Genomic DNA, 18032 nt, shown 5'->3' with positions numbered 1-18032 from the left:
CTTGATAAGGAAGGCAGGCAAGGAACACACAGCTTATTTTTTCTTTGCTCCTTAATTTGTTCTTGGAAACTGCTTTGGAGATGCAGCCGCGCCATTACCTCCTATTGCTCCCTCCTAGTAGAAGGGAGGGAAGAATAAATCTTGATAAAAAGCATTACAGTTTTGATGTGTTGTTGAAATATCTGAGAAATTCCTTTTCTGTCCTTAGATATTTTCTCTCCTTTTATAAACCAGCCTGATAAATTACACTGTTAGTGTTCTCCAAAGCCAACTATTCAGCTGTGCCCGTTTTTAATTGTGCTGGAAGCTGTTTTATCAATTTAGATTTGGAAAAACACCTCTTCACACCCTCCTTCCCTTCCCTCCTCCTTCCCATACATTAAACTCCAAGGTTTTAAGCTACTTTGGGGACTCATTACTAAGAATGCCAACCGATTAGCCCAGTACAAGATGAAGGCCTCCATCTTCAAACCAAACAGCAGGCTTGGATCTCTCCGTGACAGAGCACTGTCATTGGTGTCAGTGGGAGTTGGGTTTCTTTCTTCCTGCTGCGTGTGGTGAGATTAGGACATGGGAGTCTATTGCTCACTTTATATTTAAAGTAAAGCAAAAACCAAAACGTGCACACAAAATCAAGCCTGCTTTTAAAAAAAAAAAACAACTGGGTTTTACAACTATAAATAAGTCTCCCTTTCAGACCCCCACTGGTTCCTTATGAAAGGTCTCCATGAAAGCAAGCTACCACTGCAGCTAGTGCTAATTGGTGCAGCTATTGGCAACCTCAGCAGTGAGACCACAAGTTGAAAAGGCTGAGGAATTAATTTATTGTGTAGCCTAAAAAAAAAAAAAGAAAAGAAAAAGCTCTTTGAGCACAGGTCAGCAGCAGCGTAGCATTGACAGCTTGTAATAAATAAGTAAATATGATCTTCTCAAGTTTTTCCATGCTAATTCCTATTTCAAAGATGTTTGTTTTTCTAAATGTAAACCATTGCAGTTGTACCAATAGAGGTTAAAGGCATGTGGGTTATCCAAATAGCAGCACTGAATGTGGAATGGAGGGAAATATCTTCTATTTTTTATTTGACGTGGCTGTATCTGACATAGGAGTGACTTCTAAGACAAAATGTTGGCAGTTTCCATTGCTTAGTTTCGTAGGTGGTTTCCCATGAGCAGCAAAAGTAGGGTCTACACCAGTATCTCTCCACACCTGTGCTGTTGTTTCCAGGTCTGTAGTTATGAATACAGCTTTGTGTGATGGGCTCGTTATTGCAGCAGAAGTTGAGGAGTCTTCAGAACATGGTTTACCCCTGGGAATGGCAGGGGGCTGGGAGTCAAAAGCTTGCCAGGATGTAGGCTTTAGTCAGGAAGCTGCTTTAGTTTCCTAAAGGGTCTTTATAAGCTTTGACAATTCAACCTTGTGTATGAGCTCTGCTTTTTAAATTGCACTTTCTGTACAGGCAGGGCTTTGAAAAGAATTGTATTGGTTATTCACTAATGCTGTAATCAGAAGGAAATGAAGGCAAGCAGTTCTGTGCTATGTTGCTGTAGTCTGAAGGGATTACAAGAGGCCCGTAAGAGTATAAGGCAAGCTGTGAGTTTAACAGAAGCCATATCCAACCGATAAATCTGTGCTTGTCTGTGGGATGATCCAGAAGATCTGTGTGTGTCAAGGTGTGTGCTATGGGCTTGCTCCTGCTCCTCCTAGAGAAAATACTCTCTTCGTTCTTACAGTAATTAGAGAAAGTTTCGGACAGGACAGACTTTCTTGTTAACATTATGAACCATTAGTTGGTCATAGCCGCGCTCAGTTTGGTGAAGCAGGGCAGATGTCAGGGTGGGCTGGGGAGAGGTTGAATGCCCTAGTCTCTGAAAGATGGAATTGTTGTGCTGGGGCATTGGGATGATGAATGTTGCTCTTCTGAAAGTCTGGATACTGAGGTGAAGAGATCATTTTCAGTTTCAGTGTAATGTTTCCTGACTCATTGCATCCTGTAGGTGTTACCTTTTAATGCTGCCTTAATGCATTTTTAATGGCATATATAATAAACACATTCCCTGGATAAGTGTAAATTGTGCCAACTTTCTGTTCATTGAATGTACGCACTCAGCTGGCAGGCTCCATTAACAGATACGTTCTTCATAGAAAAGGGTAAATACGTGGCTTCCAGTGAAGTGAACAGCTTCTGAGTGTAGTTGGTTTCAGAATGTTGAGGACTGGGACACTCACACCAAGTTCATCGATATTTAAAGCGTACAAGTCTATGGTAGGATGGTGCTTGATGTGTAGTACTTCTGTGTATGTGAATATCACCGAAAGAAATGTTGGGGAGTGCAAGTAGTTCAGTGCAGTGACCTGCCTCATTAAAGTAATTATAGCAATGATTTTCAGTGGAGATTTTTAGGAGCACGCTTAAACGTGAGTTCTGAAAATGCAGCAAATTGATAAAATGAAGAACCTGGCATGGGTTATTTTTCTTAACAACCATCCCACCTACATTTCTTGGAGCTTAAACATTAAAAAAAAAAAAAAATCAATATGACTTTTAGTGGCACTTAATATAAACAGGAGTATGGAGAATATAAAAATCCTAGTAAGTAGGTTGTGCAATAAAACTTGATATCTAATGAAAAGGGCGAGGATGGTAATGACAGACTCCGTTTTCTCTTCTGTGTCAGACTTTTGATATTGCAGCATGCTGTTTGTATAAGAAAATTCTTTTTGAAGCAGTTTGTGCTCTTTGAGCAGGGTAAAGTCATAAAGAGGATGATCCAGTGATAGAAAATGATAGCCTTGGCCAGGAAATGTAAAAGTTTAGTTCCTTGCTTTGATTTGTACAATTGTGACCCATATTGCTAAGCATTTGTGTCTGATATAAAGCAATTATTTTCTCTGGTAGGAAGACATTTATGAAGGCCATTCCAATCAAGAAAAGATCTTCCTGTAAACATATGTCAGGTGTTGTGACAGGCACATTTAGTTTGTTTGGGGATTTGCTGCCCCATTTCCCTCCTTTCTGCAGCCTTCTTTCTCTCCTAAGAAGTCCTTATGGTTTAAGTGGGGCTGGGTGTCTCACCTTGTTTTCTCCTTCTCTGGGAGTGCTTCTTGCCAAAGTGACCTTTTAAAAGGCTTTAGTAATTTCAGCTGATCTTTGTGTCCAGTTAAGGTCCTTCTTTGTGTGTGTGGGTTAGATGACTGTCCTGCAAAGTTGACCCCAGCATACTCATAAGCATCAGAGCTCTTACATTAAGTTCTAATAGGAGTGAGGCATAATTTATTTTTATAGGTTTACTTTGCTTACCTGTAATGACCAGTTAACAGTAAGAATTAGTTATAAGAATTAAGCCACCAGGTTTATTTCTTCTGAAGTAAATTAATTTCCTTGCCTGGATGAGCTTAGTATATTATGCAGAGTTCTCATTTGGAAAGGGCCTTACAAATATCTCTGCCACTTCAGTCGTTACCAGCAAAATTTTCATTATCCAATTTATCTTCCTAAATACTTAATGACTTGAAATCTCTTTATCTTATGGAAGACAGAGCAGGAGCTAACTTTACAGGGTGGATAATGGACAGAGAAACTTATGGTGAAAGATTTCTTGCCTGTCATTTCCTTGTGCCCTTTCAGTTGGTGAATCAGCAAGTGTTGCCGTCTTTGAGTTAATAAATGAACCCTGGGTTCACAACTGGGGTGTTGTGCTGGTGATGAAGGCATCTTCTGGGCCCTGACCACTTGTGGTTAGTGAGCATTCCAGAACCACTGCTACATTCACTGGGTGAATGCATCTCAGCAGGTAACTGTTTTTGCTCTCGTTTTGGACGGAAGGTGTGTGTTGTATGCAGTATCCCTTCCTGATACTTGCCTTCTGTAGGTAACTTCAGTAACTAATGTTCTATAGGTAACTTCTGTAAAGCTAATGTTGACCATTGCTTTAAAGCTTTACACCCTTCAATCTTCAGTGTGTTGGGATATCATTTCCTATGGAAATCTCAATTTTGTATCCATTTTGTTGTTTTTGTTTTTAATACTAATTGCATCCTATGCTCTTATTTGCTATACTATTTTCCTGAACTGGGTGGTCACTGCTGTTTTGTCCAACCTCAGCTCTTAAGTGTTTTCATGGCTAAGTTGAGAACATAAAATCTTCCTTAGTGGTGTGGGGGTGTGAACTTTGCGACTTCTCTCCCTAGAATAAAATTTTGTTGATCGTCTTGGAATGGGGAAGGGGGGATATTTTTTGGTAATTGAGTAAATATATTGCAACTGAGAAGGAATCCTTCTGGTGGTACTTTCCATAAATTCTCAATAATTTCACCTTCAGGCAGCTGTGCTGTTGTCTCCCTTTCACATTGCAATATGAGATTAATTTTCAACACCTACTCACAGGGCCATGTTCCTCTAAGCTGATGTAGGAAGTGTAATTCCTATCTCCTGATGCCAGCTGATCCACCTTCTTTTCCTCCCAAGGGGATGGTAGGAGGCACCATTGTCTCCCAACACTGACTCCCACTGATTGCACCATATAGCTTTGGCTAAGAGCCTGTGTAAGTGCTGTGTAATCTCCAACAGCTGGAAGCTGAAGCCAGATTTGGAATGGAAATGAGGAACAGTGTGATATTTTTGTTGTTAGTTCATGTTAAATAATGACAGCGATTAGCTAGAGGGCTTTGCTGTGCATGTCTTGGTGCTATGGAAGACAAGAGTATATTTTTCCAAAGTTAACTCCAGAAGCCCAGCTCCTCTGGGGATCCTTGTAGGGTTAAATACAAAGAAATGACTCTGAGGGTGAGATGGAGCAGAGATAGCAGCCTGTGGCTGAAGTTTGCCTTCAAAAGAATATCCACCCTCTCCCCTGAGCCTTTACGTCAGACGAACACATGCTCCAGCACAACCACAGTGGAGGTATGTGTTATGCAGGAGGTTGTAAGAATTATGTTCCCTTGGTTTCCTGTGTGTGAGATTGTACTGTGTTACTTCCTCCTCTGCCCCAAGCTTACCTTTGCTAGGTGTGCTGCTGGCTGCAGATAGCCCTTCTGCTGGGGCTGGGGTTGGCTTGAGCACAGGTGGGGCTCCTGGAGGGTACGCTTTGTGAACTCAGTTGTCACTTAATGTGATTTGCCTTAAATAATGCAGTGATTTGATTGTCTTTTTGGAGGAAAAAAATCCTACTATCTTGCACTTCAACTCTCTAGAGCAAATCTGCTGAGCTGTTTCAGTGAGGCTGAGGAAAATAATTCTGCCAGCATGGATAAAAGATGATCAAGAATTGGATCTCAAATGCTTTCACCTCTATAGCCAAGGTGATCAGATACAGAGTAGTAGAAGCTTAGCTGGCTCTGTGTGCATCCTTCTGCACAGGCAGGGTCAGGTAATTCCCATGCCCTCCTAGAGGTCTCACTGTGTCCATAAGAATCCCTTGTTGGCGATTCAGGCAGGGCTGATGTTTGCTTTAGTGCCAGCAGCTCTGCACGTGGGACACAGCACTGCCCCAAAACACTGAAGCACTTCCTTATGCTTCCATCTTCCTAGTTCCTCTGTGTTCTCATAGCCTGGGTCAAAGGCAGCCAGGCTCTGTGAACTGTTGCAACTGTTAAGTGAACATGGATCCAACCCATCTTGAAACACGTACCTGTGATTATGGGGGAGAAAAAGCTTCCATCATTGTTTGAACCCTCCCTGCCAAATTTGTGGATGATTTCCCACCAGATGTCTGCAATGCAGACAGCTAAATTATGCAAGGGAATCTGCAGCTGTTGTTCTTGTGCTCTCTGACAGTGGTAGAAGAGCTACAAGCTGTCTCACATCAAACCAGAGAGTAACACTGTTATATTCTGCTTAAGAAATCTTTGCCTGGTAAAGACACTTATGGCAGGAGAGAATCCATTTGTGTTCTCATATAGGTAATGAGAGGGCTGGGGCTTCTGTATTCCTTCCTGTGTCCCGCAGGATTATTAGCACCTCCCCACCACATACATGCTCCCATTTTAATATGCACAATTGGGATGTGTTTAGTGGACATGGTGGTGATGGGCTGATGGCTGGACTATAGATGAGCCTAGTGGTCTTTTCCAGCCTTAATGATTCTAATCTTATGGGTTCAAACATAAAGCAGGGAAAATGTAAGGCAGGGATGGCTATTCTGTGGCGTTTAGAGGTGACTGTTCCTCTGGGATTAAGAATAGAGAAACCACAAGATTTCCTTGTGCTAAATGCTTAGAAGAGTAAAGGTGTCACTGAATTTCTTTTTTTAGATTGTCTTTTTCTTGAAATTCTTGGTAAATCTCTGAATGTAGCTTGAACTGCTGTTGACTCAGTTGCTGAGAGCAGGGCATATTTTGTGCTTCAAATTTGGTTTCTCATCGGGTTGATGGAAATATTTTGGTATGCAGCTATAAATGTGTGGGGAGATGGCACGGTGTGATAATAGCTGGGACACGATAACAGCACTCAGGCAATCCGTCAATAGCAGAAATTTAATGATTCTTTAAAATCTTTATTTGCAATTTAATTAGTCTCTAGGGTTCTCCATGCCAGAAATTCCTTATCCAGTCACCTGTATGTTGGCCTTTATCTCTTGCTTGTCACATACACTTCTGGTCCTCACTCAGCGTTGTGTTAAAATGCAAGGATTTTACCAAAATCTAGTGTTTAATTGTATAACTGTAATAACCTGAAAGAAGGAAACAATAAATAACAGAGAAACAGTTTTATGTTCTGGAGCCAGCACTAAGATAGCACATGCAGGAGCTTAGCTGAGGATGCTTGGCTGCTTTTCTGCCTGTCCTCTGCAGGCAAAACTAGGTGATAGCAATGGGAGTGTTTATTTCCTTTTGTAAGAGTTTGCAGCAAATGCACTCTGAGTGCTGTCTGCAGCAATACCAAACAGGCTGCTATAAGTGAATACAGATACTTGGGAAAGAAATTGTTTGGTGCATTTCCCATCATCAGTGTGTCACACATCAGCATCACTCTGTCCATGCTTGGCCATCCCTCTTTGCAGGAGTATGATCATGCTCTGGAAGGGACAGAGTGCTGGCTGAGTGCTGTCCTGTAGCAGAGTTCGGGAGGGAGGTTGCCCTGTTTGAATGGAGGAACCCACAGTGGCCCTTGTTGGAAGGGTCCAGGTGAGCTGTGACAGCTGCACTAAAGGAAGGAGCTGTTTATCTGCCAAGCTATGTGACAAACATGAAGATAGATTATAAATAAACTGGGAAAACAGAATTCTTACTTCATTTAAGCGTCTCTTTTAGCCGGTTAACAAGAGCCTATCTTGTACCAGAAGTCCTAGCACTGATTTTTGTAAGCTTTACCTCGTTGTCTTGTAACACTCTTCCTTTAGACTTACACCGCATGCTCTTTGCCATTTGAGCACCTCGGACCCTGGATCTCTGTGGACATTGAGCCACATGATGTACTTGGAGGGCATCTGAGGTGCACAGGCCCCACAGCCCACCTGCAGAAGCAGGCGCTCACCCACAGGACGGAGGGAACCTGTCCTTTTCTTCTGCTGGAGCAGAATGAGGCTTTATGCAGCACACTGAAACATCTGGGCTGAGAGCCTGTGGGGTTGTTATTGTTTTCCCATTCATTTTATTAGCAGAAAATTTCTAGAACTGGAGAAGCTTAGTGCAGGGGGATACAACTGCTGCGGAAGAGCCTAACATGGCAGTCACAGGAGAGATGGTGACCTTGGTATTCATTTAAACGACTTTTTCATTGGCCTTGAATTTAATGGCAATCCTCACAGGACTATTGAAAGGTAGGATAAATAATTGTAGGAGAGATGAATGGGTTTGCGGTGTGTGGATCTGACTTCTGACTTGTCTCTCCACCCTCTGCCCTGGTAGATGGGAACAGGCTGTGGCATGTAATAGCAAAATTCTTATAAAGATGGCCAGATAAACATCATTTGTCATGGGAGAAGCTCTTGAGATTTCTTGTCCCATCTTCAGGTTTTTTTTTCCCTAGACTGGCACTTCCTACTGTCCTCTGCCAGGGCTAGGACAGGCTTTGCATGATAAAGATTTGAGGACTTCAGCTTGCATTTAAATGCCTTTAAAGACCTGAACCTGCCTTCCCTTTATGTTAAGTGTGAGTTAGCTAGCTCTAAGTGCCCTGATGGAGCTGTAGGTGTCCCTGCTCATGGCAGGGGCGTTGGACTAAATGGTCTTTGAAGGTCCTTTCTAACTTGAACAGTTCTGTGATTCTAAGTCTGTAGTGCTGTATCTGTGTGATGTTTTGAAGAACCCAGAATGCTGAAACTTATTAGTATGAATATATTTATCCAAAATTTTATTTACACAAATTTCATATGCTTTGAATTGTTTTTTTTTGTTTTTTTTTGTTTTTTTTTCATATATATACCTGGGCAAAGTATGCCTAGCTCAGTTCCTTTTTTCTCTGCATAGGTATGTGGAAACTGAAGTTGTTTGATGCTTTTAGTTGATCAGATCTAGTATTTACAACTATGGAATATAACAGATGATGTGTGGATCCAGTATTTAGAGCACTATTTGGTCAGGCTTTAGCTAACACAGTGTAACACCTGCCAAGATGAACTTACCTCTGCAGAAAAATCTTTTCTTTTTTTCCCCAAACAAATGATTTGAGCTAATTCAATGAAGTTCCCAGGTACGTGAGCTGTGATTCGAGCTGCCCCTTACTTAAAGTGAAGAGGAGCACTAAATGGATAAAGTTCCCTGCTCTTAAAGGAAGAAATAAATCAATTCAGGCAGGTGTCAAAGGGAGCTGTCAGCCCATTCCAGAAAGCCATATGCCTGCAAGTTGTCTGTGGGTGGCAAATAAATCATTTTGCCAGCCTCTTTTGTGCTCTTACCCAAGACGAGCAGTGCTGAGGCAGTAACTCTTCCGCAGCCTTTTGCAGTCTCTTCCCAAATTCACCTCCAAATCTTTGTCAGGTTTGTGTCTGGTTGTTGTCAGGCATCCCATTAGTAGGAATCAGAGTGACATGAAGATTCAATCCTGGCTTGATTGTCTTTTAGACAGTGGTGTAAAAATAACCCCAGCCCTTTTTGCCTGGATGCCTCAGGAGCTGCTGTTGCTGAAGCCATCCTGTAACAGATTTCTAGCTGTATTTGCTGTTACAACTTTCGGAGGCTCAGCAAAGTCTTAACTTTCAAATGTGTGTTCCAACAATAACAGTTGAAGAAAGAGAAGCAGGCTGTGCTGCGGTATGGTGAGGTCTTGCAGGGGTTGCATTGTGCCAGGGCAGGCAACAGCGTGACTGAAGGGTCGTGCAGTGTACCTGATGGTAGCTCTGCATCTACAGTCGGTGCACCAAGACTGCATCGATCCTGCTGCTCCCCCCTCAAGTCTCAGCATCCCTTGTCACCACAGAACTCTCACCTGATCCCAAAGAGCTCAGTTTGCATGGAAGCAGCTGTACCAGGTGAAAGCATTTTAATTTGCACCCAGATAGTTTATTTTAAATCTGTTTTTCTCATTTGTTCATTCTTTTTACTTTATTATTATGTCAGCTCTAAGCAGTGAAGTAATGACAGATCTCTCTGGAGAATTTGCACGAGCAAAGAAGCACCATTATCTTGGTTTTACAGGCCTACTTATGTTGAGAACATATGTGGTGGTGTAATTACGCTGACGTGATTAAATCAGTGCAAATCCTTGCTAGACACACCACACCAGTGTAAAGTATGGCTTATTATCAATGCAGTTTAGTTCAAATTACACAACTCTATTAAGCTGTGCTAGCATAAGCCTCTGCTTAAAGTCAGGAAGTCATGTGAGAGCCTGTATTGTTTCTTTTAAATGCAGATAAAGAATTGGAAACTAAAACGGGTGAGCTCATGCCATGCCCAAGAGTGTGCTAGAAGTGATGGGTTTGAGCAGTACTGCGAATAGAGCTTCAGGGAGGGAAGTGGTCTGGGTGTGAATCTGTGGAGTTTCCTAAATTGTTTCTAAGAAGGTTAAATTCCTTGTTCAAATTGTTGTGACTGCTTTGTAAACATCCTAAATCATAGTAAGGCTTTACTAATAAAGCAAAATGCATACTGAAAACTAGTAGATCTCTACCACCCTACCACATGGGCTTGGATTGTGGTAATGGCTGGATGGGTCAGCAAATAACCATGGCGTGTACAAGTTAACTTTTTTTTTTTTTTTTTTTTTTGGTAGGGTGTGGGCACTGTAAGAAAATGAAGCCAGAATATGAGAAGGCTGCAGAGTTTCTCCATGCAGGCAGTGATGTAAGCTAATTTCCTTTATTATATCCTTCAAATAATCAGTAATAAATAACTGGACTAATAAAAGTGACTTTTCTCCCTACAACAAATTCAGCTGTTCTCATCCTCCCACAGGACCCTTCAAAATGTGCTTCCAAAGAACAGTCTCATCGCTAATGCATGAGGCCTGCCAAAGTCTTAGAAAGAACATTCTGTCTTGAACGAAAACAAAATCGAAAAACGTTTATGTATTCTGCTGCAGGGCTTGTACATAATATGATCAAATCCAAAAAGGATTTTTTTTGCTTTATTTAAAGGCATTGAATGTGAAAAAACAGACTTTTATTTATGAATTAGATTTGGAAAAAAAAACAAAGGGGGTTGATCCCTCTTTCATACATCCTGCTTTTATGGTTGCATCACTCCATTAGCGTCATCTTAAGTGCTCCATCAGCATAGCTGGAGAGGAGAGTCTTGACAGTGTAAGTATTAGTGGTATTGATCCAGCCTTGCTCTGTGTACACCATGCAGAAATAGGATTCATCTCCCCAAACTTCAGGCATCTCCATTGTAGACATCTGGAGTCACTGTTGGAGGACAGGGAGATGTGCAGAACGAAGAGCAGATCAGTCACATCCAACAAATGTCTGTTCTCCCATAATTGTCAAGGTCATCCATGTAAAGTTACCCACAAGTCAGGAAGAGATCAATTTGCCTTCAAATATGTCTTTAACAATTCATTTTTGCTGGGAGAAATGAACTTGTGGGAGGAAATGCTCTTCCTTGGAGCAGCTCTTAAGCACTACAGAAAGAATTGTCTATAGGAAATCTTGTCAGAAGGGGGAAAGAGAATGAGTAATAATACACTGGTTACATTTAGTCTGTAAGATGTCCCTTTCTGGCTTTCCATCAGGCCTGTGCCTTTCTTTGTATCTTCACTGAGGACCTGAGAAAGCAAGGCAGCTAGACTCAGTAATTAATTGTGCCCAAATCTACTGCTTCTTGCCAAAGATGTGTGTGTGTTTTCCTTTGATTTATAGCTGTTTGTTTATGTTGTAGAGCCCAGGTGTCCTTGCAGCAGTAGATGCTACCGTCAACAAAGCACTGGCAGAAAGATACCACATCTCAGGGTTTCCTACTGTGAAGTACTTTAAGGATGGAGAAGAAAAATACACTCTGCCACACCTCAGAACAAAAAAGAAGATCATTGATTGGCTGCAAAAGTAAGTTCTGTCTACTGCTTCCTGAAGTTTGCTTTTCTGAGGGAGCAAATCTTAAATCTGGCTTCATCAGCTGCCTAAATCCCTTGCTAACAGAAGCAAATTGAATTCCAGTATTCAAAGCCATACAAACATGTATGTTAATTGTGATCTCTAATACACCAAATCCTTTATTTGCTGCGGGGTTATTCATTGTTGTCCTAGTAATTCTTTCCCCAAGTAAATATTTTTCAAATGTACACTAAGCCTCTCTCCAGAGAAGGAATAGCAGTGGTTCTGAAAATAAACAGAATGTTTGCTGTTCCCTCTTTAGACCAAGCAGCAGACTTCACTAAGTAACTGAAGCTCTGTAGTTGCACTTTTCTCCTTCCAGCTTTTCAGAGCCAGTGCCTGCACTGCCCGCTGCATGGGGCTGAAGGAAAGCCAGACCAACAGAAGCAGCACCCACCTGTCTGCACCTCCCCGCTTTCCTCGAGTGATGTGCTAAAATATGCATAAGTTGATGTATGTTGAAAATAATTTCATTTCAAAGAAGAAAGTTATTCATACAATCTCAAAATATTTTAGAATAAAATGTGTTTATTTAAGCACTGCAGTATAAAGCATTTCCACACTCAGTGGAAAACATCTGTGTCTTGTGAAGCTTCAAAATCATTTAATCATTAAGTGCAGATGGTGTGAGGAGTATAATTTTAATTTTTCCAACTCATATTTGATTAGGGGAGGGTGTTTGTATCTGAGTACTTCAGATCAGGTAACAGGTTTAGCCTGGCAGCGTCTTTGCTGCGTGTTGAGCAGTTTTATCTACACTGTACATTCACACAGACAGTATTCTTGGCCTCCTTGCTTACACAGGCCGCTGTGTCAATAGTGGATGTTAAATCTCTGGCCTAGTTTCATCAGTTTGTTGGAGGATTTTGAACATGATGTGGTTTTTGTTGTATTAAGTACTCAGGTTGATGCTGCCTGTTCATATCAGCAGGTGAATAAGCTCTGAGGAAGAGGGTGTTCATCCCTCCCAGATCCAGCTGTGTTGCTAGAATGCTTTTATCTACCATTTCACACAGGGGCAATACAGCCTCCTTGTCTCCTAGTCTAACTGCCTAATGCTTTCCCAAAGAGAGGTGCAGTAGAATAACATCCTTATCTGCTTATGTGGGATCGAATTGTTATAGCTGCTCTGAAGTTGGTAGGAATAAGGATGCGTGTGGGGTACAGGCTAGAGATAAAATTACAGCTTGTGGAAACCTGTCCTGCTTAGTGGTCTGTCTGGGACGGCATGGGTTTCAGCTCCATTTCCCAGTCTTTGTTGGGCTTGTAGTCTGTGCTGCCACACTGTTGTTAGCAGTATTTGCGTAGCTTATTTCTGGTCACCATGGGGAGGTCCATGTGAGATGAACTCGCACCTCTGACTGTAACTGTAATCGATGATAGCTCACACCAAGAGTGTTCGTGTGAAAGCTCAGATCAGCTGGCCTAATTCTGTTGCTAGCAGCTGGCAAATTGATACTGATGGAAATAAAATGGATGTCCATCAAGTGACCTTGAGAAGAACTTTAAAAATTGAGATTTTTCTCCACGTAGTTTTTATGCACCTGATACAACTTAATGCGTCATTCAAAGTGACAGGAAAGTCTAAAAATCTAATTTATTACCAAGGCGACATATGAAGGTCTTCATACCGTGGCTCTATTCTGATGATTTTATATAAGTAATCACTATTTAAGAATACAGCAGGAATGAATTTAATGAGTCTGAGAGAAGTCTGTGAGCTGGTGAATAGCACAAGTTTTGTTAGAGGTGCTCTAGATATGCAGGATTGCTCTGATCTAGTCAGTATGTGCAGTCATAATTGAAACATGACATTATCAAGGTAAAATATTCCAGTTCAGTCACCCCCAGCCTTCCAAGTGGATTGATACTGATTATTGCATCCTGGCTTTAATATCTGAATTCAAGAGAGGGTCATGAAATTCTTTATAGAAGTTTGCATGATGGCAATAAAGAGAACAAAAAGGAAGTTTGAATGGAAGATGCTGTCCTATATTGGTTGCCTTTTGATTCCATCTGCTTGCTGTTCTCAATTCATGCCCACAGTGATATTAGAAGCAATGTTCTTTCCAGCCAGATGTTGGATATAATATAGAAGATCTTTGTTCTGCATACCTATTCGTATGCTTCAATAAGATCACTTAAATTTTATTTTGAGTTACAGAAAATAATAAGCATCTTCTTGTTACTTGATGTTGGCAATATTGAGCATGTTTTCGTAATGCACAGACACCATGATGGATTGTTTTGCCTTGGTCTCTCAGGGTAGCTGTGACCAGGATGTGATGCCTTGTTCACTTGTTTCCAAAAACATTTTCAAACTGATTTCACTTCTTTTCTAGTCCTGAAGCACCACCTCCACCTGAGCCTGCATGGGAAGAAAAACAGAGCAGTGTTATCCATCTTGCTGGAGAAGACTTCAGGGAGTCCTTGAAGAAGAAGAAGCACACCCTTGTCATGTTCTACGCACCGTGTGAGTACACACTTCTGCATGTGGTTGAGTTTTATGAGCCCTACAGCTTATGAAATGGCAAATTAGTTCCCCTCCTGTCCTTAGGCTTTGTAAGAGTAAAGAACTGGTTCCAAATATAACTGCTTGGGGCACTATCTTATGTGTCTTTATAAATTGGAAACAAAACAGTATGCAGAATTTATTTAAAGAGTTACTATGTTAATGCAGGCACCAAAGCAGGCAGGGGAACAAAAAAGAAACAAATTTATTTTCCTCTGCAGCATTTTATGGTCCACATAACAAAATGTGATCTTTTATAGGGCAATGGGCACAGAGAGCCTGGACCATTAATGCAGCACTTCAGAAGTGAAATTGATACAGTAGTGTAGGAGGAATCACCCCCCAGAGGAAGAAAGCAAATTTTGATGGAATAAATTTTGTCCATAATAACTCTACATCTAAATTTTGACTCAGAATATTGGCATAGCTTCACCTTTCAGGATTGTTTGCATGCATCACACACATGCTTTGTTTTTAAAGCTTTTAAAAATATTTCTAGTGAAGTTTTGAATCAAGCTTCTTATAAGTTAGGTGAATGAGAAGAAAATTAGAAAATGCCACACGTTTTCCCCTTCCCTTCGTATTAGATGTCTTCGGAGGTACATGCCATTTCCAGGTATCTGCTTATCTCTGAGTATGCCTGTGGTTCTTGATGTATTACTGCAGCTAGCAGAATCACCTCTTCTAGTTTACTCTGTTGTTTCAGAGGCATGCAGACTCGGCACAGGCGCTTAATTTTGGTGAAGTTCTCCAAAGGGAGAAGATAGTTCTGGCACTCAACTAAGTCGTATTAATTTGCTCTTATAGCACAGTGACTTAGCTTCCCAGTATGTGAGAAATTCTTCTCTATCAGATGGGCAGTCCTGCTGGTCACAGGTAACCTTTGAGATAAGCAGTTGTCAATATGGTTCCATAAAACTGAAGGTGTTTTTCAGAATGAAAGGGGGGAAAAATGACACAAAAACAGTTCCTTGATGCTTAATCAGGCAGCTCCTTATTTTGCTTTTGTTTTAGAGAATTAGACATGAGTGGTTTGGGGCTCCTCAGGAGCCCTGCTGAATGTGCCTGTGGAGAGATAGGAGGGGTACAATTCAGAAAGAAGGTTTCTGGAAGGTTGTAAAAGAAAAGGGAAAGGGACTTAATCCCTCCCATCTCAACTCCAGTTCCTTCCTGTTATTGGCTGAAAATTGCCCTTGTGCTCCCAATTCATGGATCTCAACCAGTTTAGAGTAAGTTGCAACTTGGTAATCAAATATGAATTCCATATGAAATAATGAGCTTTAGGGGTTACTCTCTCTCAGCTTCCTGTGGAAAGTTTTCGGTTTTTTAGCTGCATCACTTCGAAGCATTAAGTTTTGTCCTCTTCAAGGGTGTGTTTAAAACAAAGACTGAGTGCAGTAAGTATGGAACTGTCGGGTTGAAAGGACAAGGCAGCTCTCACTGTGTTTGCAGGTGGTGCTGAGCAAAGGTCAGCCTGTCCCTGTTTGTGTGAATGGGCTGTGAAAGCAAGGTTTGCACGATGGAAGACTGAAGGGCTACCTTGAAGAACCAACCTGATGCATTCTTGCACTGCATGGTTATAGTGCTATGTGAGTTTACCTGTGTGCAAGACAGGTTGCTATTAACTGAAACCACTTCTGGACTTCTCACGACTCATAAGGCAGCATTAGTGTTGCCAGTAATGCACGGCTTCTGTTGTGGCAGATGTGCTCTTTGTAAATGTGGAAGCACCTTTGTGCAGAGTATAAAGCATGCACACAAACTGAGTGCAACGAGCCTGCTCTTCGTTGGTTGCAGGGAAAAGTAGCCAATGAATATTTTAAATCTCTTTTCTGTGAAATGATTATTAGTGTAACAGAACAGTACAAACCATTCTATTTTTTTCTGGTTTTCTACAGTGATAATGTGCTAAATTTGATAGGTTAGTTTTTGTTTACCATATTCTCAATCTCGAGACCTCTTGGAGCTTACATTGCCAATTAGTCTTAACTTGCTTATTTCAGTGCAGAAGGAGCACCACTAAAATTGCCAGCCCCCCCTTTATATCAAGTAATTTTCTTTTTCTATTCAGATCCACATCTCAGGTCACTGCAGACTCACAGTATGTTACTCCATTCACTTGTGACTCTGTGACAGTATTTGTTACACTTACACATATGCTGAGATATTTTAGGACTAGGGGTGTGTGTATATATGCGTATATAAAATATGTTTATATATAAATATTTATACTAAGAAATGTATCTCTCACCTCCTATTAGAATTTAAAACAGAATGTTGAGTATTCTGACCTTTGTCAGGAAGCTCTGTAAAGCTTTCAGCTGGAGTGACAGACCTTTAGGCAAAGGCCACTGATATATATCTTACATCCAAATTAAAATGAGATCTGGCTTTTCTGTGCTTTCCAGTCCAAATTATTTAGTATTTATAGAAGAACCATCAATCTGCTGCAATGCAGATAACTTTGGACTGAGCTGAATGATGCTTTAATGATACTGAACAGAGCTTCACAGTGATTTAGCTCCAGAAGAGAGGAGTGCTGCATCCACACAGAAAAGATGGGGAACTCAGCACCTATTTTCAGGGTGATGGAGTAAAGCAAAAAGGTATTTCCTGGTGCCTGTGAAATATTTTAAGGACTGAAAATGTGAATCAGAACTCCTGAAAGAGCCAGGTGAAAATCTGCTTTTGTGGACTTGACGCTCGCAGAGAATGATGTCCGTGGTTTCACATTCCCATTGCTCCCTTGTGGCATTTCAGTGCACTGTAATAACTCATTAAGGGCAGGAAGCAGCTATAAGGGCAGCTCCTTATTGCTAACTGGGGACAGAGGTGCCAGTCGCAGAAAACTACTGTTGCTTGTCCCAGTTTGTGCCTGGGACCTCATCTTTTGTCCTGGTGTCCCCTGGGTACATCATAGGTGAAAACTGATCCTTGTTCGTGGTGCTAAGGGCCAGCACCTGGTGCAGGCTGCTAGCATCTGTGCTGCATAGTACCTGGCCCAATCCTCCAGTAGACTCTTGTGGGCCTAATGTTTATTGTCACTACATCTTCCCTGATGTTCAAAATCCCTAAATTAAAAGGAAGAAGGGAATGATACAATGTGCTGAAGTGAAGTACGATGCCAGTATGTATTGTGTCTTAGGGGCTAGCGAGGGGTTTGAGGAGCGGTAATAATGTTGCACAAGCATTCTAGAGATGTTTTGAGAGGACTTGGGGGATCTGTCTCTGTGCTATTTCTATAGGGCAGCCTTTGGAATACTGGATACCATCGGCAACTCCAGGTTTCCTTTTATAGCTGGTTGGCATAATCCAGAAAATGGGAGAGGAGTGTTGGGGATTACTTTTCATCTAGGATGACGTTTCTTTTTTTTTTTTTTACCCTCACTTTTTGTTCATACAGCTTATCTGAATGTATTTTATCTACATTTCTTACTTTGTGAGCTCTCTCCTCTCTGTTACCCTGGATTATTGAGATTTGACTTTGCCAATGCATTAAAATTTAACCTTCTCCTAGTATAGCACTGGAAACTGTGCAAAACAGAACCAGTTGGTTGTTAATTAGTTGTCAGAATCGCAGAGGGCAATGAAGCTCCAGTAAATAAAGTGTCTTCTCAGTTGGAGATGGTTTTGCTGCGTAACTCAAGCTGAATTAAATGGAGAGGAAAAAAAAAAAAAAAGTGATTGAAGCTTGAAGGCTGAGTGAAGCTATGTGTGCATTTTTCAGTGAAATAGGAACTTCTGGATTTTCTTCAGGAAGGTACCTTGAATCTGACCCAGACTGCTGTCTGGAAAAGCCTTTGCAGTCCTACGTGGAATTTCTTTTCAAGCATATGCAAAGCCCCATGTCAAATTGATGGCCATCACATTTCTCTAAGTAAACTTCACATGGTTTTCTCTTGCTCCATGCCCTTCCCTAGGATTTAATGTGCCTTTCAGATGTTGTAGTTTGGTGATGTGACCATCAAGTTGTTAGCTTTTCTTCGGTGATGCTCCTTCAAGAATCCTAGAATCTCCAGAGTTGGAAGGGATGCATGATTGTTGCTGCATC

At 41.3% G+C, this 18032-nt stretch overlaps 1 protein-coding gene across 1 annotated transcript in view; it reads left to right on the top strand.

Annotated features, from left to right (window-relative positions):
* The window catches only part of PDIA5 (protein disulfide isomerase family A member 5), a gene marked incomplete at both ends in the record, with an annotated part of 90495 nt that overhangs the window by 50152 nt on the left and 22311 nt on the right, over positions 1–18032 (top strand). Inside the window, 3 exons of the mRNA XM_079539145.1 lie at positions 10152–10222; positions 11258–11421; positions 13812–13942. Of these exons, the coding sequence (XP_079395271.1) occupies positions 10152–10222; positions 11258–11421; positions 13812–13942 (366 nt within the window). The remainder of the gene's footprint in view (positions 1–10151; positions 10223–11257; positions 11422–13811; positions 13943–18032) is intronic.

This window comes from Tetrao urogallus, assembly GCF_951394365.1.
Source record: "Tetrao urogallus genome assembly, chromosome: 8".
In the NCBI taxonomy this organism is placed as follows: Eukaryota; Metazoa; Chordata; class Aves; order Galliformes; family Phasianidae; genus Tetrao; species Tetrao urogallus.
The sequence above is the reverse complement of the archived record's forward strand: the minus strand, read 5'-3'. Positions and strand labels throughout refer to the sequence as shown.